Source organism: Typopeltis vanoorti, chromosome 11, assembly GCF_054136105.1.
Source record: "Typopeltis vanoorti isolate ZY-2024b chromosome 11, IOZ_Tvanoo_1.0, whole genome shotgun sequence".
Taxonomy (NCBI): domain Eukaryota; kingdom Metazoa; phylum Arthropoda; class Arachnida; order Uropygi; family Thelyphonidae; genus Typopeltis; species Typopeltis vanoorti.
The window spans coordinates 133,168,517-133,191,693 of record NC_143559.1 but is presented as its reverse complement, the minus strand read 5'-3'; the positions used below and the strand labels follow the sequence as shown (position 1 = coordinate 133,191,693).

The 23,177-nt window shown below is 37.9% G+C and overlaps 1 protein-coding gene across 1 annotated transcript in view; it reads left to right on the top strand.

Annotated features, from left to right (window-relative positions):
• LOC150102063 (uncharacterized) overlaps positions 1-23,177 on the top strand; it is a 93,445-nt gene that overhangs the window by 41,854 nt on the left and 28,414 nt on the right. The window contains exon 4 of the mRNA XM_090399982.1: positions 12,494-12,587. Coding sequence (XP_090256108.1) covers positions 12,494-12,587 — 94 coding nt within the window. The remainder of the gene's footprint in view (positions 1-12,493; positions 12,588-23,177) is intronic.

Genomic DNA, 23,177 nt, shown 5'->3' with positions numbered 1-23,177 from the left:
ACTCCTGTATATTTCACTCTGCATATCATGAGCTTCATTCAGAGAGAAGACAGAAGAATTGGTATGAACCAATTCTTATTAACCAATATATGCTATATGAACAAAAGAACAAAGTTCTTGTGTTCATACAGCATGCACATACCTCCACATGTCTCAGTTGCAGCTGTATAAGTAGGAGGAAATATAATTAGAATCCTGGAATAAATGCTCTAATTCTCATGTCATCTACACTATACAAAGTTCATTGGAACCAAACCAGATGCTGCACTACATTCATATGTTCACTGGACATCCAGATGCCGTATAGTCACTCGGATGCTCAGTGATGTGCAACACCAGGCATCACCATGTAGCCTGTTGTATGCTTTTTCTGGAGGCTTCAACTCTCTGAAGATCAGTCACTCCCACCATCCATCTCATTGGTCTGTCCCTTCCTATTTTTCCAGGAACTTTATCTTCTATTACTATTCTGGGAAGTCTTCCTTCCATCCTTTCAATGTGTCCAAAATATTTTAACTTTCTTCTGTCATTATCCTTGAGGAGCCTTAATGTTCTGCTTATCTTTTCTAACACCTATTCATTTGTATGCTTTTCAGTATATAATGTCCTCAACAGCCTTCTGTAACACCACATCTCAAAAGCAGCTATTCTTTTCTTATTTGATTTCTTTAGGTTCCAAGTCTCACATAAGTTGCTGTTGGAAAAACATCTGCATCCAAAATCCTCAACTTTGTTCCCATGGAGATCGATCTATCCTTACAGATTTTAGTCAAGTCCCTGACTGTTGTTTTAGCCATTCGTAATCTTCTTCTGACATCTTCTGAACAGGAATTCTTCACATTAATAATGGATCCCAGGTATTCAAACTTGCTGACTTCCTCAATTCTTTCTCCATTAAGGTACACTTCTTTCTCAAGAGCTTCCCTATTTGTATTTCCTTTGAGAACCATAATCTTTGTCTTGCTAAGATTGAATTGAAGTCCTCTGTTATTATTATCTTCTTACCTTTATCAAGAATTTGTCCTAGTCCTTCCTTGTCATTATAGAGGAGTACAGTATCATCAGCATACCTCAGATTACTGATCAATCTATCACTTATCCTAATTCCTGTCTTGAGCTTATCCAATGCTTCATTCATGATCTCCTCTGCATATATACTAAACATACTTGCCTAACTCCTTTTCCCACCTTGAAGTCAATCAGTCAATCCAACACTGTGGCTTTTTGCTCCCTGTACAAGTTGGCTATCAACCTGATAGTGTGTTGAGGAAAACCCATTATTTTCACTACCTTCCCAGTTTCACATGCTGAACACCCAAAAGCTTTAGTGTAGTCTAAGAGACATTATCAGATGTAGTTTGAATTCTTTATACTTTCTATGATTTCTATGGCAATGGTGCCCTTATCTTTCCTAAAACCTTGTTCCTTGGGCCTTTCTGCCTCAATCCTATTTAGCATGATCTTCAATAAAAATTTGCTTGCATTAAATATTAAACTTATAGTTTTTGCAAGCCTTCATATCTCCCTTCTTATATAGTGGTGAAAACTGACATCTTTCAGTCTCCAGATCCTGTCTGTAAGGATAGAAAGTACATCTATCCTTACAGACATGCATAATGCTATGCTTTGCATTATGGGGATACTAAGGCAACTGATGTGAAGTCATTAGCTTCTGTATACAAGTTGCCCAGTCCCAAAAATACTTCAGGTGCAAACTTTGTTTGCTTACACTTGGATGAAGGATTAAATAAAGAATATAATTTCATGGCATCTTTAATTTATAGGGTTCTTTTCACATGGGAAAATTTTGAAAAACGAGCTATGGACTCAGCTGATCTCAAACATATCTGGCTAAGATACATAGATGTGTTCTCTATTTGGCCTCATGTTCCAGACATTACTCCTTCCTTAGTCACCTCATAGTCTACATCCAACAATCCAATTTACAATGGAAAATAAGTTTTACCATTCCTTAGACACCTTAGTAACATGCCTTCCAAATGGTAACCAGCTCTTCATGGTATATAGAAAACCCACTCACATAGTCGTATACATTCACAATCTTTCACACTTTCCTCCCTCTCAACAATATGGCATCATTAAAACTAACCAATAGAGCCTATAATCCTTTTTCCAGCAGAAACTTTCAACTGAACTCAACCATATACGTAGCACCTTCCTATCTAATGGCTACAGTGATTACAGAATTAAAAATAATAATCAGTTCCTTCTCCATTCTCGGCCATCATGTCTGAAGGATTTCAAAAATACCATCACCTACATCTGTGGCACATCAGAAAAAATAGCCAGGTCTTTAAAAAAAAAAAAAAAAAAAAAACACCTCTACACAGCTTTTAGACCCTGCCGTAAACTTGTTACTTTTATCCATTCTGCCAAAGATCAGCTACCTCCCCTCTCAGTGCCTGGAGTATATAAATACCCTGTTCCTGCAAATTGGCTTGCTTCAGACAGTTAGGCTCACCTACTATCCATTTAGATGAACACAAATCGTACATCTACAATCACAAATATGGTCATTCTAGCTTTGTAGACCATGTATTGGATATAACTTGCAGGATCTTCTGGAAGAAAATCGCCATGCTCCACCATAGTAAATTTAAAAAGGATAGACTGTTTTTGGAATCTGCAGTAGCACTCAGAAATCAACGTAATCTTTACAGATGCATAAAACTTGTAAGTGTTATTTGTACTCCCTGAAGATATCTCAGTGACTGAGACAATATTGGAAGCATTAAAATTAGTTTTTAATCCTTTGCTAGTACTGTCAATACTCCATTAAATCTTCAACATGTCCTCCCAGCACTTAAGCACACAAATAAGAAAACAACCTAATGCTTTGACCAAATTAACATAATTAGCTTGGTGCTTGCTGATTAAAATAATAAATGTGAAGGATTAGTAAAGAAAAAAAAGTATATATATGCAGTGCATATTTATGTACATTGAGCTGCACCTCTTTTCCCTTGAAAGATAAATTATACAAAATGTCTATAGAAATTATAGGAGATGAAAGCAGCAGTGAATGTGTGTGTGTATATGAGAGGAAGACATATTTAGTTGGATGTTGTTATAGGCTTGGGAATGTGGAGGGGGGTGACTAAGAAATGTGTTAACAACTTGGATTAGTGAACAAAGGAAGGGTAATTATTATAGGGTGATTTCAATTATGGCAGTATAGATTGGAACAAAGATTATTTGGGAATAAGGAAAATGAATTTCTTGAGAGGGAACTATCTCAGGCAGCACATAAAGAAGGGCACACGAGGATCGAGAGTCCTAGATCTGATAATTTCATCAGAGGATGTGATTGTGAGAGGGGTTTCACACTTTCATACAGTTGAAGGTGATCATGAAGTAATCACCTGTGTTGTGGCTAGTCATATGCAGACTTTTGTGAGGAAAGGATACATGTGGAATTATAAGGCTGGTGATTATGGCAAGCTTAGGAGACAGCTTGGAGCTATAACATGAACGAGGAGTTGAGCAGTAAGGAAATAAATGCTGCATGGGAACTGGCAAAGAAATACATTCGCACATTGATGCTGTTATGTATTCCAAAAGGCTGAATAAGGTAGGTGTAAAATGGATGAATGTGGAGCTTGAGCATAATCTGGAAAGAGAAAGTACTTGGGAAGAAGTACAAGATGAATAATAGTAATCAATCACATGAAGAGTATAAAGAACAAGCCAGGAGAGTGACTCAGTAAGAAAAACAAAAGTAGAGTATGAGCAGAAATTGGCAAATCAGGCAAAGAAAAATACTAGTTCTTTAGATATGTGGCAAGTGGAAGGAAGAATGATCATGGTAAGATGAAGTTAATGGATGAAAGTAGCAGAATGGTAACTGCTGTAGAAGACATTGTTGAAGTATTTGGTGATCAATTTATAAGAGTGTTTCATCTTGATCAGGGTGGAATCATGAGGAACTAAATGACATAAGAGGGGATGGCTTAATTGTGAGTGAGCAGGAGGTATTTGAAGAAATAAGATTGTCAATAAGGCAATAGGGTTTGATGACATCACCACTCATCTTAAGGGAACATTCCAGGGAATTGGAATAGGTTCCAAGGGAGTGGAAGGAGAGTAAATTTGTTCCACTGCATAAAGGTGGTGATAAGGCTGTAGCTTCAAATTATAGGCTGGTCTGTATATCTGGAATTGTGGTGAAGGTACTGGAGAGATTGGTGAGAAGTAGGATACAGAAATGGGTTAAAAGCAGTATCTCTGGTTATCAGCATCGGTTTGTTAAGGGGAGATCATGTTTCACTAACTTATATACTATAACAAGGTGACATACTTTGGATAAGGGAGATGCATATAGGTGGTGTACTGAGATTTTGCAAAGGCTTTTGATAGACTGCCACACGACAAGCTCTAATATAAATTGAAACAGATGGGATTGGATAACTGACTTCTGAGTTGGATCAGTGACTAGCTGTCAGATAGGTATCAGAAAGTTGTATATGGGGGATGTGATATCCTGAAAGAGAAAGGTCACTAGTGGTGTGCTGCAAGGGTCAGTTTTGGGGCTGTTTTTCAATTTGTATGTTAATGATATTGGGATGGGTTTAACTAATGATATGCAGCTGTTTGCAGTTGATACAAAACTAGGAAGAGCAATGCTGAGTCAAGCAGATTTTATGGCCTTGCAAGAAGATTTGAATAGATTGCATGAATGGGCAGGTAAATGGAACTATCAGTTCAGTATTGCAAAGTGTAAGGTTTGAGATTTGGTAAGCAGCAATGGGATGTAAAGTATACACTTTGTGGGGAAACTTTAACAGAAGTAGAGATCAGAGATCTAGGAGTAATGGTGGACGAGGACCTGAAATTCATGGGCAACATTGCACAAGTTGTGAAGATGTCACATTGGATAATGGCAGTGACCTTGACATGCAGAAACAGAGGTTATACCATTCTGAAAGGCCTTGATCAGGCTTCAGGATTATTGTGCATAGATTTGATCGCCTGGTTTTCATGGTGATAAGGATATGTTGGAAAGGTCCAGAGAAGATTCACAAAGGTGGTCAGTGGTCTTTGGAATGTGGAGTATGAGGACAGATTGAGAGAATCTAAGTGGTAGAGCCTCATGAATAGGAGAAAGATGGGGGGGGGGATATGATTGAAACATAAGCTAGTCAGGGGTTGTTATCATGTCAACATTTTTTCATAAAATGGGAGAGAGGGTTGGGGCAAGAGGTCATTGCTGGAAACTGTATAAGGAGGGTGTGAGCAGATTGAAGAGTAGGTTCTTTTGCATGGAGAGTGGTTGGTGAGTGGAATGCATTGCCTGGGTGTGTTGTGGGTGTGGATACATTAAATCAGTTTAAGGCACAGTTGAATTGAAGTTGGAAGGCACAGTGTGTATCTCCCACAATGAGTGATTCCATGGAAGTCAAATATTAATAATATTAGTTTTGCTTCTTCTTTTTTTTTTTTTATGTAGAGCCCTTGAAAGGTTGTAAATGTATAGTATATCATGCTGTGAGTAGGCTAAGACATTAAGCTTTCTTAACTTATTTTTTACAATTTGAAAATTCTGCTCTAGAAACCAAACATGGAACTTTTCAAGCCCCAATAAGTAGGGAAGTGGTCTCTCACCACACAGCATACATTCACCTCTTACCTAAAGACATTTAGAAATATCCATGCCCATGGCAAGATTTGAACCTACTGGTTGCAGAGTAGGTGCTTTAGCCACATGGCCAATCAGGCCAGCATTTCATAACATTTATGAAAGGCACTATAACAATCCAGTGATAAAATAACTTGGTATTTGCTTGTTTCATTCTTCCACACACCACTGTTTCCCTATATATATATTGGGGAAACTACTTATATATATATATATATATATATATATATATATATACTATGGGACCCTACTTGTAACCTTGATACTGCCAGCTGATCCCCCCACCATACACAATTCTCTGATACCTATCAGACAGCCAATCCTCAACTCAGTTGACTAACGCAACATCTAAACCCATGTGTTGCAACTTAAATATCAGCTAATCATGTGACACCCTGTCGGATGCCTTTGCAAAATCAAATAAAGCAGTATATGCCTTTCCCTCATCAACTGCTCTCGTCACTTTATAAAAGGCAGTCATATTACTAAAGCTAGAGCACTCCTTAACAAATCCATGTTGACTCTCATAGATAATATTATCTTCATCTGCCCAACACTGTATATGGTCCCTCACTAATTTCTCCAAGACCTTAACAACTACTGATGACACACAAACTGGCCTATAGTCAGACACATCCAGTCTGCTACTGCCCTTATGCAATGGCGCTATCTTACCTTCCTTTCATTCCTTGGGTACCTTTCCCATAGTCAGACTTTCATAGTCAAGAGAGCTGTCAGTTCTTCAAAACATTCCCTCAAAACCCATGGTGAAATACCATCAAGTCCCACAGCTTTACTGACGTCCAGGGTACTCAGTATTTGGAACACACTCTCCTCTTGCACCTCGATCTTGTCCTATCTCTCTAGTAGTAAAACTTACTTTTTCAGAATGAAATACTCCAATAAAGTGTTCATTGAGCAACTCCACTATGTCCTCTGCATTAGTCATTCTATTCCCATTTTTATCCCACAATGTCATTCTTCCACAATCATTTCTCCTCCTGCTGGCCATATAGCTAAAAAATTCCCTAGGATTTTCTTTGGATCTTAGGGCCAATCTTTTCTAATATTCCAGTTTTTCCTTCCTTACCATACTAGTCACTTTCCTGGCCTGAGTCTTATATTCTTCATGAATCTGCTCTCCACCCCCTCTCCTTGTATCTCTTCCATGATCTCTTTTTCACCTGCAGTTCCTGTTTGATATTGTCATCCACTTTGCACCAAATTGTGTCCTCTTCACTTGTTTAATACAGCTTACTATTGCTGCTAACAAATATTCCTTCACAATTTCCCACACACACTAATGATATCCTGGCTTTCCAATTTTGGCCTCCATGGAACTGTTCCAAGTTGATATCTAAGACTATTATAATTACCTGCCTTATAATTCCATATACGTTCCTTTTTCTTTGATGTTCCTGCATGTCTATTCATCTTCCAAGTAAAACTACATGGTCACTTTCTCCAACAGGGGGGAAGAGATGTGATCTCAGTTATCAGCTCTTCTGATGTTATGACCAAATCCAAACCTCTTGTTCCCTCTATTACATCTTGCCTAAGACATCTGTCCCTCAAGAATTTCAAAATTCCCCTTTATTACTACATGTATTTTCCTCTTCTCAACTTATACTGCTGTAGTTAAAATCTCCCATAACAATCATTCTTCTTGCACTTGCCAAGTTCAACTGCCTAAACATCTGTTCCCCACCCTCTGTGTTCCTTGGCTTGTAGCAACATCCTGCTAAATATCCTGTCTTGCCCACCTCTACCTCACACCATATGCTTTCAAAACCATTAGTATCACTACCTTCCAAAGCCTCCACGACATAAATCATCACTTATCATAATCAGTACTCCACCACTGCATTTTTCCCTTCCTATCCTGCAGAAAAATGCTGTACCCTGCTACTTCTGTTATATCATCTTCTGTCAACCATGTCTCGGATCCCAATAACCTTTGGCCAGGCTGATGCTATCAATGCCACCAATTCATCTCCTTTATTCTGGATACTGCTGGCATTAGTATAAAGTATAAAAATGTCACTGCTTCTATATTTATCATTATCCCTTCCAGACTCCACTGGACTCAGTGTTACCTGATGTCATCCCACTTCCCCCAAGCACCCATTCCCACAAGATCCCACCCCTGCTACCATCCACCCTGGGAATTCTAATTTCCTTGCATTAACACAGCAATCTCTCCAGATACCTACATCCTTCCTCATTCAAATGCAAGCAGTCTCGCATACAGCTCCTTTCATCCCTCAAATTCCCTCCAAGCATCCACATATTCCAATTCTCTCTTCTGACACATTCTAGCTATTTAGCTATTCATTATTACTGCTCTTCTACTTAGCTCGCTGTTGTGTCCTGAATAATCAAGGAAATAAGTGGGACAAAACATTAATTTATTCAGGAACAACTGACCTTGATTGTAGGTAGAGAATGTGGTGTTTTGACAATGAGCACAGTGTATATATGTATAAATAACACTAAGATAGAAGTGAAGAAATATTTAATATGAAAATATGTGAGACTTAACCTGTTTTCCAGGAAGTCTAGTAGAGAAATCTATTTAGGGTATTAATTTATTTAAAGCAATTTGTTCATGTATTATAAGAAAGCAAAGTGTATAAGCTAAGGTCCCAAGGGTCACATTTTTGCCGTCCAGAATAACGTATGGCCAGAGGGAAAGGAAGTTATACGAAAAGGAAGCTTGAACGCTTTCCAAGAAAATATGCCACATGCACATGGAGGTGTGCGGAGCACGATAAACAATGTGACGAAGTGCGCGAATCTCGGAGGTTGAAGCAGGCAATATAAACGGCAATTCTCCCCCACACGAGGCTTGTTGGTTCCTGTTTCCTGACCTCATGGATGTTGGCTCTCGGTCTCTGCCAGCGGAGAAGATTCTAGGCTGGCCATGGAAGGTATGAGTCATCTGCTGTAGCATGTGAGTTGGGGCTAGCTATTTCCTCAGACCAGGATAGCTATGCTATATCATGCGATTGTAATCCAGATATGTGCCTGCGATACTAGTCCTGAGCGGCACTAGCCTTTCCAATTCAGAGAATATGGCCGTGCAGCTATCGTGTGTGACCCGGAGAATTGTAGACCTTAAAGGAGCCTTGATGTCCAGACAAGGCTGAAGAAAGAACTGAAAGTCATTCTACGAACGCTAATGTAGATTGTCTTATTCTGTTTTCCAGTTGAGGATTTATGTGCGAAATCTTTAGGATTTCGCACATAAATGGACTTATTGTAAGGAACTTTAGGAACTATCCCTAATTTAACATTGATCTGTCCCTGTTAGAGAAGTGTTTCCCTAGAAGGGATTTGTATAAGAGATGATTGTGATATGTTGAGAAATATAACAAGTGACCACGTGTGTGATAAAGGATAGGCTACATAAGCTAGGAGTTTGTTAAATTATACATAGAAGTGGTCCTGATAATTTGTTCATGTATTGTAATGTTAATATTGAAATTGAGGTCTTACTAGCAACACTTTATAGTTGACCATGCATTTATGTTTTCTCATGTATAATATCTTGATTTAATAAATATGTTTCGTAGAATTTGCCTGTGTCCAGCTTGTTATATGAATTCAAATAGCCACTCATAAAATTACCAACGAACCAAGCGGGAGGGACCCACGAGTATAATTTGATATTTAGAGCCATGACTGCATGCTAAGATAAAGAGAACAGAAATTAGTTTATTTATTGTTGGAAGTTTATTACTATGTATCACTCTGAGAGAGCCACCTTGGATAAGTGCCTCGTCTATCCTCAGTATTGGCTGGCGTAGTTAAAATATAAATTTGTCAATATTTATCAGGTGAACTATCTCAGAGTATATGTTTAAGAGCAGCGTTCCATACTTGGACAAAGCCCTAATCATAAATTAAATTACACTTGTCTAAACTTAAGAACGGCCAAAAGTTAGCTTGTTTAAGAAAAGGGAAATTTGTATGAGTGAGTAAGATATATAACTAGCAAGATTAGATAAAGATATAAACGTAAAATAAGTAAAGAATATGCAAACTATATAAATGGGTACACATCATCATCATACCTGGGTAATAACACACAATCTTTCCTCTGTGTTTTCTTTTGTACAACCTCGAGCATGAATCTCGGATCTCTCTCTCCATGCTATTTACTGCCTCTCAAGTCATTCATGTCCACCATCACAATCATATCATCCATCTTTCACCCTCACTTAATTGCCATAGCCACACTATCGTTCCTCCAGGCAAACACTCCTCTGGCATCCTATCTTGCACACCACGGATCATCGGGTCTCCATACATCACGTCTCTTACCACTCTGTTCCTTGATTGCTCACCTGCATCCATCTCTCTCTCACTGTGTGTTCCCCTACTTACCTGCTGTCCTGGCATCACTGTATCCCTGGTTCCAGCACTCTCTCTCATTCTTCTCATTCCCTCTCTCTGTTTCCATTCTCTCCTCTTCTGTTGTTGCCATAACTCTCACTCCTACTCTGATTCGCTTAATCTCATCTTTCATACTTATCTCATTCCCAAGACATTCCACCTGCTCTTTCAGCTCATCTCTCTGCTAGTTAGCCACTCTTGCTCACTATTCATCCTTCCACTCAAGACAATCTCCAAAAACTTCATAATCATTCAAGCCTTCCACACTCCCCACTCTTATTTTTTCATTCATATTGTGCTCATCATTCTCACCCTCCATCACACTACTCGTCTCTCTAGGTTGAGATTCTCCCACCCCAGATGCAACGAGGTTGGTTATTGTAATATCTAAGTTACTCCCATTGCCTATATTTTATGCATATATGCATTCCCCTTTCTCTCACCCACCACATATCCAACTGCCAGGATGCATACATACCACAAGTACAGCATGCCACAAAATTCTGTATTATATTATGCAAAATACCCCTTAAATGGGGGGGGACTTAGCAACATACCATTTGTAATTGGAGCTTTGGCTGCCACCATCATTCAAATAGCGCTGAGGAACAACTGGATACTAAATGCTCTGTTATATGCTCTACTGTAAGCTAATTTACTTATATAATTTACAAGGTCTCCATGGTAAAATATTAAATTTGTCTTGTAAGGCACTAACTGCACTACATCTTGGTTTCTCTTTCTTTTGGCTGTAAAATTCTCCAGAAAGTATATATAAACAGACAAAAGTTCTGCATACATTATTGAATGATAATAGTGTCCAATGTTTTAATATTATTAATATAATTCTGTTCTTTTCACTCCTAATTTTTTTTTTTCAACTTTCATGGATCTTTTTAAACTACTTTATTTCTAACCCAGATCTTGCTAAGCACCAATCTGTCAATATAAACTTTTCAATTCATTCATTCACACTGCTTGCACTCATTGAGTGCAAGCAGTGTGAACAATATCTGTCATATCTCTTCTTGAATTCATTTACAGACGAAGAACTCACAACTAAGTCGAGCAATGAATTCCACTCATTCACCACCCTTTAGGCAAAAAACCTTGCTCTCACACCCTTGTTAACTGCCACACTCTTCTTTAATTTCCAGGGATGACCTCTTGTTCTTTCGTCACTATCACACAGCTGAAATATTTCCCCTGCATCCCTATAAAAACCTTTCAGTAATTTAAATGTTTCTATCATATCCCCTCTTCTCTGCCTATCAACCAACCTCTGCAATCCACAAGCTCGCAATCTATCAATGTAGGGAGCATTTTTTACATCACTCACCAACTTAGTCACTCTTCTCTGAACCCTCTCCACATCTCCAAGGAATCCAGGTGACCAGACCTGAGCACAGTAATCCAAATGTGGAAGTATCAACGCTTTATAAAGGGGAATAATAACCTCTTTATCTCTGGATGTCAGTGTGTTCCTCAACAACCAAGTAATCCTATGTACAATCTTGGACACCTTAGCAATGTGTCTCCTGAACTTCATCTCCTTATCTATCAACATCCCCCTAAGTCCCTAGCCTCATCAATCTCTTGATGACTAGGGACTTACCTAGGGATTACCAATTTAAGTATTAATATCGTAATATTAATACTTAAATTGGTAAACAGTCTTTGACATTTATACTAAACAAACTTTCAACGTGTTCCCCATCTACAAGTTTGGAAACAAAATTCTTCGTTCCTGAACTTTGTAGATGCACAGACAAAAAATACTGTTGTGTTTTTTGTCTGTGCTGGGTGGCAGATGGTATTGATGGTAGTTGTGTGTATTAAGAGAATGAAATAGTAGGAGAGATGATTAGATGTGTGTAGCTAAGTGGAATAGTGCCTTCCCACACCTGATCTTACATCAGACCATCATCCAGTCTTATAACTTAAATACAAGCAGTCTCCAAATTAAGTAGATCTGATTTGTGCCAATCCAGAGTTCAGGATGACACTGGAAAAGCTTCCAATGAAAGTTTATGTTAATCAGGAGATGGTCAATCCAAAGAAAACTTCTAATGAAATGTTTCTGACACAGCATGTAGTCTGTGCATCGTCCAACCAGTGATACCCATTTGGTTGCTGCAGTCTTAGAGTTAGATAGCTACAGTGTTCACACACCTATTTTTTTTTCATCATATTGTGATTTATAAGGTTAAATAATACAAGTAATACACTGATATGAACTTGGGTACCTATTGTAATTATGTGGCCAACAAGCCACATAATTACACCTATTGTAATTATGTGGCTTGTTGACTAGGTGCCAGTTTGCTAGCCCATCCATTTCTTTCAGTATTAGTTTGATAATAAATATATATATATTTGTTATTTTTTTTTATAGTTTTCAGCATTAATCTGTGAAATATGCTTTAATTTTACTTTCAGGATGAAAAACAGAGGATAGAGAAACTGGGAGGATTTGTAGTCTTCCATGGGACTTGGCGAGTAAATGGTACTCTAGCCGTGTCAAGAGCTTTGGGTATGTTTGTTATTGTATCACAAGAATTGGGAAAATTTGTTGGCATTATATTTTTGTGTTGTTTTGTTGGTTAATTTTAATAGTTAAAGATTGATATTTAATGAATGTCCTTGTGCTCTACTCTGCAGAAATTATATTATAAAAAAAATTATTTTAGTGAAATGAGGCATTTTTTCAAAGCATAAATCTTATTAGCATTATACTGGTGTAATCGTACAATTACAAGAGGATATTCCTAGTCATATGTACTGATAGTTTTAAAAGATACATTTTAAGTTAAGGTGTTGATCATGTGATTGAAAGTCATTAATTTTCTAATTATAATTGAATTGTATGTGTTCCTCTGATTTCTCTAATTTTAGAGAACCCAAAAGTAAGAAAATTGTCACCTATGCTGGATAATGTTTCTCCATTGAGAAATACTAATGGATGTTACTCATATCTTCCTAAGTAAGGGAATATGTTCTGATTGTGTGAGATGTTTTGATTGATATAAAAATCAGCCACTGTTTTTACCACATGTACTCCACTGGTGATGAAGAAGCTGTTTATCTAATCAGTTAGACCACTGGTAAAGATTATCAGAAAAAATCAACAGAATCCTACAACATTATAACCTCAATGCCACCTTTAAACCACCCACTTAACTTAAAACCATATTCAGCTCCTCTAAGGATCCTCTCCTCCCATTAGCACATCCTGGAGTCTATTGCATCCGCTGCACCTGTAACTTACCGTACATTCGTGAAACAGGACGGACAATCCTTATACGCAAGAGAGAACACATTAAATATAATCATTATGGTGAAGCAGGCCTCTCAGACCATGCACTTAACACCTTACACCAAATCAACTGGAAAAGCACCTGCTCCTTACACCGCACAAAAACATGGTACGAAAGAAAATTTAAAGAATCCTACGAAATCCTGATAAACCACCCAAATATCAACAATAAAGATGGTATGAAAATTCCAAGGATCTGGATGGCACACATTCAGCCAACCTAATATGAAAGATTCAACATAAGTCAGGACTCTAGCCAATCCGCTAGTATTAGAAACCATTCCACTCCAACTGGCTGGAATGATGTTAATATATGTATGTAGTAGACAACACAAATAATAGGACTCTAGTGATGTATAATTTTTTTATTATTATTATTTTTTTTTTATTATTTTATTTTTATTTTTTTTAATTATTTTTATTTTATTTTTTTTATTTTATTTTTTTATTTTTTCACCAGAGGTGAAATTGTGGTAGCGGTTGGTCAGTGTCTTTAACGAACCAATCTGATTGTAGTATAACTTGTTTCTTGTGTATATTTGTACACTCCAGAAGATGACCTTGACATAAAGGTCGAAACGTCAAATTGTAAAATTTTATATTTTATATTATTATTAAATATAAAATTTTATATTATTAAACAAGACCTCATGGAGTCAAAGACTCATCTAGGAGGTCCTTTTATCTCACACACCTCATCATACCGCGTCTTAAACACATTCAAACTCCTTGCAGACACCACGCTCTCAGGCAAGGCATTCCAATCACTCACAACTCTGCACGAAAAAAACCCGCCTCTCACTCCCCTACTCACACCCTCTTTATACAGTTTCCAGGGATGACCTCTGGTTCTCCTCTGATCTCCCACTATTCTCTGTAGAACTTCTCCACCATTGATCCTATAACAACCCCTTACCAACTTGTAGGTCTCTATCATATCTCTCCCCTCTTCCTTCTCTCCACTAGACTCTGCAAATTACATCTTTTCAATCTTTCCTCATACTCGACATTCCAGAGGTCAGAAACTACCTTAGTCAGTCGCCTTTGGACCCTTTCCAACATCTCTTCATCCTTCTGAAAACCAGGTGACCAAATCTGGGCACAATAGTTCATGTGTGGCCTAATCAAAGCCTTATACAATGGAACAAGAATCTCCCTACTTCTACAGTCAGTGTCCTCCGCATCATTCCCAGAAGTCTTTGTGTTGTCTTCACGATTTTGGCGATGTGTCCCCTAAATTTTAGATCCTTATCCACTATCACCCCCAGATCTCTTATTTCCTCTACTTCCAACAATATATTCTTACCAAGCATAAATTCTGCATCCCATCTTTGTTTTCCAAATTTTAAAATCTTACATTTTGCAACATTGAACTCGCATCCCCATTTGCTTGCCTAATCACTCAATTTATTCAAGTCTTCTTGCAAGGCCACAACATCTTCACTATTTATGGTTCGTCCCAACTTTGCATCATCTGCAAACAACGGAATATCTCCATCCTAATCTTCGCTAATATCATTAATATACAAGTTAAATAGCAATGGCCCTAAAACAGATCCCTGAGGCACTCCACTAGTGACTTTCCTTTTCCTGGATATTGCACCCCCATACACAACTTGTTGATACCTATCAGATAGCCAGTCTCCAATCCAATGCACTAATCTAATGTCCAACCCCATCTGCTCTAGTTTGACTGTCAACTTATCATGAGGTACTCTATCAAAAGCTTTTGCGAAATCCAAGTATATTACTGTGTATACTTCTCCTCTGTCCAAGGAAGCAGTCACTTTATTGTAATAACTAAGTAGATTACTAAAACACGACCTCTCTTTAGCAAATCCATGCTGTCCATCAAAGATTATACCATTGTTGTCAACCCAACTATGGATCCTAGTTCTCACAAGCTTCTCCCTAACAACTTAACCACAACACCTGACACACAGATAGGCCTATAGTTTGATGCTTGAGTTCGATCACCTCCTTTATGAAGTGGCACAATCTTGCCCTCCTTCCACTCTTTAGGGACTTGACCGAGTGCAAGACTCGTATTAAAAAAATATGTCAAGGCAGGTGTCAACTCTCTGGCACATTCCTTCAGAATACGCGGTGATATATTATCAAGTCCCACAGCCTTATTTACATCTAGTTTACTCGACTCCCAAAACACCTCTTGCTCACTTACAGTCAGTCTCTCCTCCCCATCATCAACTGCTCTTAATCTCTCCATGAAGTCACATTCACAAGATTGAAAGATCTTTATGAACTGCTCATTAAGTATCTCCACCACACATTCTGCAACAGCTGTCTTTATACCATTTCCTCCAATCAATGTCATCCTTCCATAATCATTCTTTCTTTTGCTGGCTACATATCGAAAGAACTCCCTAGGATTCTTTCTAGCTTCATTAGCTAACTGCTGTTCATACCTCTCTTTAGCTACTCTCACCAACCAAGTCACCCTCCTTGCCTGGTCTTTGTAGACCTCATGAAATTGGTTACTTCCACTTCTCTTATGCTGCCTCCACAATGTCCTTTCTCTGTATTGCATGTTTAATCTCTTTATTCATCCATCTCACACCTACCTTATTTAACCTTCTCACCCATGGTATACATTTAGACATTGCATCTACTAAATATTTTTTGAAAATCCCCCAAGCTGCATTGATCTCTTTTCCAGCTAACTCCTCATTCCATGCTACACCTGCAAGCTGTCTCCTGAGCTCTTCATAATCACTCCCTTTGTAGTTCCACATATACCTTATTTTCACAGGGGTCCTTGCACTGCTGGCAACCACCCAAGTAATCACCTCATGGCCACTTTCACCAATTGGTGGATGATTTGATACCTCATTGATAATTACATCCTCAGATGAGATGACCAAATCCAAGATCCTTAATCCTCTTGTGCCCTCTGCTACATACTGTCTGATTTAGTTATCCCTCAAAAACTCAAGAAACAAATTTTCTTTACTTCCAGTTGCTATCTCTTCATTCCAGTCTATATTGCCATAATTAAAATCACCCATAATGATCACCCTTTTCTTATTTGCTTGGTTTATTTGACTATACATTTCACTATCACCACCATCCACATTACCAGGTCTGTAACAACATCCCATCAAGTATTTGATTCTATTCACCTCTATCTCACACCATACTGCCTCAAAACTACTGGCCCCATTTCCCTCTTGCATCTCTACCTTGTATGGACACAACTCTTTATCATCAATAGCACTCCCCCTCCCTTTTTATCCCTTCTATCCTCACGAAACACATCATACCCTTCATCTCTATTCCTGTAAGGATGTCATCCTCATCTAACAATGTCTCACTTATTCCGACAATCTCTGGGTGCACAGACGCAATTAGTGCAATGATTTCATCCGCCTTGTTTCTTATACTTCTAGCATTGGTATACAAACACAACTCATTTCTGGATCTACAGCTAGTTCCACTGATACCACTCACTCGATGTGATCTCTCCATGCTGGACTGGGACCATTTCCCTTTCTGCTTCTTCATTTTAGAACCCTTTGCAATTCCATCTTTTCCTTTTGATCCGTGATCATCCCATTACTTTCCTGCATACACATCCTCTCACCTCCTCTTGGAGCATCCACCTTTCTCACGCTGTGTATCCCTGTCCACCCTGAGCCTCCCTGCTTCTCTTGCACACCCATTCTCTCATTTTCTATACTCATACCACCCACTTGCCCATTCATTTCCACTTCTTCAATCTCTCCTGTCTTACTCTCCTGCTCTTTCACATCATTCCCCGCTCAATCTGATTCATTCTCTCTATTCATTTCTCCACTTCCAGCAGCAGTCTCTCCAAGCAACTCCCACCATAACCACTCAAATGCAGTCCATCGCTCCCATACAGCTCACTTCGTCCCTCAAACTCATTCCACACATTAACAAACTGTACTCCCATCTCCTCATGCATTTCAGCCAGAATATCATTCATAATCCTTGCTCTCTGCCTCATTTCACCACAATCATACCTAGGCAACACACTGACTACCCTTCCTGTCACACTATTCTCCTTTATCTTTCCAAGCAGTCTCCTGACATTCATTTTGACATGCTCTTTGTTCTCTCTCAAATCATTTGTACCAATTAATACAATTAACTCTTTTGCCCGTTCCCGCCTCATATTCAATGCCTCAATCACTCTACTCATTTTACTGCCTGGAAAACATACCTTGTGCATTTTATCCTCTAGCACACCTTTAATAATGGAGTCACCATACAACGCCACTCACCCATCTTTTGTTAACTCTTTCATGCCATCATGATTTATTTTAATAGTTTTGACCTGAATTATCTTGATTTCATTTCGCATTTATTTCATTTCTTGCTTCATCCGATCCAATTCACCTTCCGAACCTCGCGACGCATTCTCTCTATCATTAAATCTTTCTAACTCCCCTCTTCTCACTTTCACTCTCATTCATCCTTCTTTGTTTCCGTACTTTCGGACTAACATGCGTCCAACTTTCGCTATCATTCTTCTCACTTTTACTGTCATTCATCTTTCTTTGGTTCAGTACTTTCGTTCCAACATGCGTCCAACTTTCGCCATCAGTCATTCTTTTTTCGCTATCATTCATTCTTTTGATTTTTTTTACTTGTGATTTCTGCATCACGCCATTTCTACTTTCATTTGTTCTCTCAATTTCGTTTCTTTCCGCCTCACTTTCGTCCCTTTTAACATCCGTTACAGTTGTCAAATCGCTCTTTTTCTTTTTTTTTTGTTTTCTAACATTTTTTTCTCCTGTCTTTCTCGCCATCCTTCTCTTTCAAACGTGCACTCACGACACAATCGGTACTAGCACTTTCTGTCATCAACTTCATATTCGCATTCATCAATTCCTCGTTCAGGTCACATTTCGCACACACCCTTCTTCCATCTGCACTAAACATCCACAAAGCATTTATATAATCGGAGGAATACATATAACAGACCTCACACTTAACGAAACGACTGAAATCCAAATTAAAATCATGGAATGACAATGCCGTCGCCATTTTTTTTTTTTTTTTTTTTTTTTTTTTTTTTTTTAATTTATTTTTATTATTATTTTTTTCTTCTCTGCAGGTTACTAGGTCTAATATTAACGATTTCGTATTTAGTTTAAACAAGAAAAAAAAAACCCACCCTAATAATATCGGTAGCCCACAACGTTTACAGCCACTCTTACTTAAACAATTACGCATATATACTTAATTATTCCTAGTAAAACTTATCTGAATCAGGAGCTCTTCAAAACACGTCCGCAGCGCTTGACCCACTTCCGCCTCAATTTTAGTAATATTAAACTAAAGCTTTTATTCAAACACGGTAGTTGTCTCCATAATTTCCAAAAATGCATTCGGATCACCGTGCAAGCCTAAAAGAAAGGTAAAGATTATCAGTTTTAATAACTGATAAAATCAGTTATTAAAACTGCATTATACTAAGTACAAAGTTTGTTTTGTGCTCTGTGTAATGCAATTTTAAGAAGGCCAAACTTTCCATCAACTTGACAAGAAACATTCTTGCCTATAGGCTGTTATTGTGATTATTCATACTACATCTAGAGTGACCACACAATGAAAACACACTTGAAATTTTTAACTGTTTTACATCCTTTGGGACATGATTCATTGGGTCAATAAGTACAATTTTGGATATATAAAGCAGAGCAATCCTTATATCATTCAAAAGGAAAATAGTTAAACAATAATGACTTTTATAATTAAACTATTAATGGCATGTAACTACTACATGTATTATTGTTTAAATGACAGGTATAATGTTTATCATATCTCATATCTAAGGGGTTTAAATGTCTAATGAGGACTGAACATGGTTTAGAATAAGGCAGTAATTTCTGTTGCTGTGTAGGAGTACATATGGAAATGTGAATAATGGGATAAAATATTTGAAAGAAATATCGAATGAATTGAGAGTAGCAATGTATGAGGATTTGATTATTAGAGGTGAGTGAAAAGGTGGTTTGTTTTCTGGGTTAGAATGAATAAGGTAGTTGAAGCAATTAGATAAGAGGAGTATGCAAGAAAGAGTTGGTATTTGCATAAATGATTTGACTGGTAATAAGCAGAATGTAAGGATGGATGTCAGGAGACTTAAGGAGAAAGATAATAGTGTGGTAGGTAAGGTAGTTAGCATGTTGTCTGGGTATGATAATAAGTTGAAGGCAAGCAAAGATTGAGTAGTATGCTAACAGAGTTGTGTGAGGAGAAAGGAGTTGCAAATGTATGGCATGAATTTGAAGGGTGGTTAGAAGTGATTCAAAGAGAAGCTCCATTTAAATGGGTTTAGTGTGAGTCAGTTGGAGAAACTGTTGTGCAAAAGAAAATGACTGAAGTGAATGTAAGACCTGAGGAAGCAAAAGAGTAATCTTGGGAAGTTTGTGAACAGAGATGAGTGGCACAAGTGAAAAGAAAGAAGGAACACAAGGTGGACAGGGAAATGGGGAGGTCAGATTAGACAAGGAGACGCTGCATAAGAAGTGTAGATAAGTTTTAGGAGTAGATGTGGGTGTGCAAGAAAGGATTAAGATAGTCAAGGATGTGGGAGTGGAGTGTGTAGGAGTCATATCTGAGAAGGGTCACTAACTCTTTATAGAAACAAATGAGTTAGTTTATATATTTACATATGCTAGAAGTATTCAAACAAGTAGAATGAAATTGCAGCATTTGATAGTTCATTCACCCAAAAATTGTTGGAATAAGTGAGACATGGTTGAATGAGGATGACATTCTGACAGAACGGACAAGGCATAAAGGGAGGAGTGTTATTGATGATGATGACAGAGGACTTTTGCTAATTTAGGATGGAAATGCAGAGGTAACTGGTTTGAAGCAGTATGGTGTGAAGTGGGGTGGACAAGATCAAATGTTTTGACTGTTGCTATAGACCTGGTAATTTGGAAGGTGGTGAGGCAAATTGGTCTGGGCTAATAAAAGGGTGATCATTATGGGTGATTTCAATTATGGTAATATAGACTAGAATGAAGAGACAGCATCTGGAACCAAAGAGAATGAATTGAGTTTTTGAAGGACACCTACCTTAAGCAGTATGTAACAGGCTACACATGGAATTGAGGTTGGCACATATTCCTTGATATGGATTTTTGTGAAAAATCCATATCAAGTGTTATATGTAGAACTATGACATAATTATGACTAACTCAGGAGGCTATTTGCAACAATAGCATGGAATGAGGAATTGGATGGGGAGGAAGTCAATGCTTTTTTTTTATGGTTCCCACTCACGAAAGGTTATGAACCTATTGCACATTTTTGTACCATAGGTGGACTAAGGATTTTTTGCCATTTTTATCAATTATATAATTTTTTTCCCTCTTGGTCGCCAATAAATGAGACAGTTGTCCCACTGGGCAGTGAAATTCATCTCCCACCTGAAGACTCGCAAACATCCATGCCCATGGTTAGAATCGAATTGGAGAGCAGGTATTCTAACCACTTAGCCAACCAGGCCAGCATGCTTGGTCTCTAATCAGGAACCATCTGGCAGATGCAATGCCTGAGTGTAATCCAAAGATCAGGAGATTAAATAAGGCAGGTATAAAATGGATGACTGAAGAGGTGGAGCATGCATTCTCAAAAAAAAAAAGTATGTGAGAGGTAGCATAAAATGAGTGGCAATAATCATTACTTGAGTATAAAGAGCAAGCAAGGAAGGTGACTTTAGCAAATGAAGGCAGTAGTTAGCAAATGAGGCTATCCTAGGGATTTTTTTTTATATCCGGCCAGTTGAAGGAAGAATGATACACTGCGAAGAATGGAGTGATGTAAATGAGCATTTCATTAAAGTATTTCATCCTTGTAGCATAATGCAGAACTTGAGCAGTAGGAAGATGGTCAAGGTGTTGGAGAAGCTACTAAGGACAAGGATTCAGAACTGGATTAATAGCAGAATTCTCTTTAATGGATAGCATAGGTTTACTTAAGGAAGATCATGTTTTAGAAATTTACTTACTTATTATAAACAAGGTGACAAATACATTGGACAATAGGAATGCATATACAGTATTATATTTAGATTTTGCAAAGGCTTTTAATAAATTGCCCTATGACAAGCTAGTAGTTGAATTGGAACTGAATGGGTTGGATAGTAGATTAGTGCATACATAAGTTTGTGGTTTAGCAGTTCTGTAGATGGTTTCTGGTATTGAGACTAAATCCTTAAGATAATTAAAGAGTTTAATGAAACATAACCCCACAAGTTTTGCAAGTCAAGAACAATGGATGACTTAATGTCTTTGATTTCAAAGACTCTGAACAACTTGCATCCCAATATAAAATTCACTCTTGAACTGGAATATCTCAAATTACCATTCCTTGATATCCTTTTCAAAATAAATGAAGAAAAAAGAAATTATCCTTTTCAGTATACAGAAAACCTATCGCAACTAGATTTTTTACACACAGCTTCACACCATCATCCATTACAAAAGATAGTCATGATTAAAATATTATGAGAGATAGAGCATACATAACTTAAAGATACCAAAAAATTATATTATTAGTGTAATCCTTTATCCGAGTGTAAGCAAACAAGGTTTACACCTGAAGTATTTTCAGGACTGGACAACTTGTATATAGAAGCAAATGACTTCACATCACTTGCCTTGGTATCCCATAATGCAAAGTACATATCCTTAGACATGTATAATGCTGTGCATTATGGGAAGGGTTACTATCCTGGCTGGTTTCAACCTTTCAGGTATTAATGGGAGCCAGACCCAGAGGTGATACCAGTGTTGAAGTAATGCAGAAGTCATAAGGATATGTTACCATATATGGGTAGTGGGTTGGGAAAGGAGAAACTTGTTTACATTTGATTTAAGTCTATATTGTATTCCTTGGGAACTACATCAGGGGAAGACTGTTGCACAATACATCAGTAACAGGGATGAAGAAAAGCTTCTGTTGGTTTCAAGGTGTACTGTGTAAGGATGTTGGGTGGCAGCTGTATGTGTTCCAATGGACTTAGTACTGAGTGGGGAATTATTGATGCTATTTCAGATGAACATTTGCCATGGAAATAGAATACACAAATTGCAGAGACCAACATCTATATGAAAGTGAGGAGAGTGGTAAGAGATGGGTCATTTATCAACCTAATTGCTCTCCTCTATATTGAGTCAAACATTTTGAGAGAGCTTTTTAGGAGCCCCACTCCAATTGTTGAGAGTAGTATTTGATAGCTGGGTGGATTTGTGATTTGTATAAGGTTAACAGCTGTTTAGAGGTGAAGGAAACTGAGGATGCAATGATTGCGATGTGTTTATGCCAAGGGAGGCCTGATGTCAGGATAATTCCAAAAAGAGAGATCTCATATTTTCTGGAATTTTGAGTGTTATCAAAAATAATACTGGGGGAAAATGTTTTTTTTGTGAGAAATAAGATAGAACTGGGTTTTGCTAGCATTGAAGTTAATGAGGTTATGAGCCCCATTGGAGGATGGCTTGGAGGTCAAAATTGAGGGTGGTGGTTGATGTTCTGTAGGTTGAGATGAGTTGTATAGAGTAAGGTTTATCAAATGAAAGGGAGGAGTGCAATGTGCTGTCTGCAAAACTGTATATTGGGTTGGAGGTCAACCGAAATAGGTCATTGATATCCAGAAGGAAGAAAATTGGTGAGAGAACAGAACCTTGTGGGACCCTAGCATTGGTTGGATGGTGAGAGGATAGAGAACAGTCTACCATCACACATAGTGTGCATTCAGACAGAAAGCTAGCAGTCCAACTGCAGAAGTCCTGAGACAGTCCA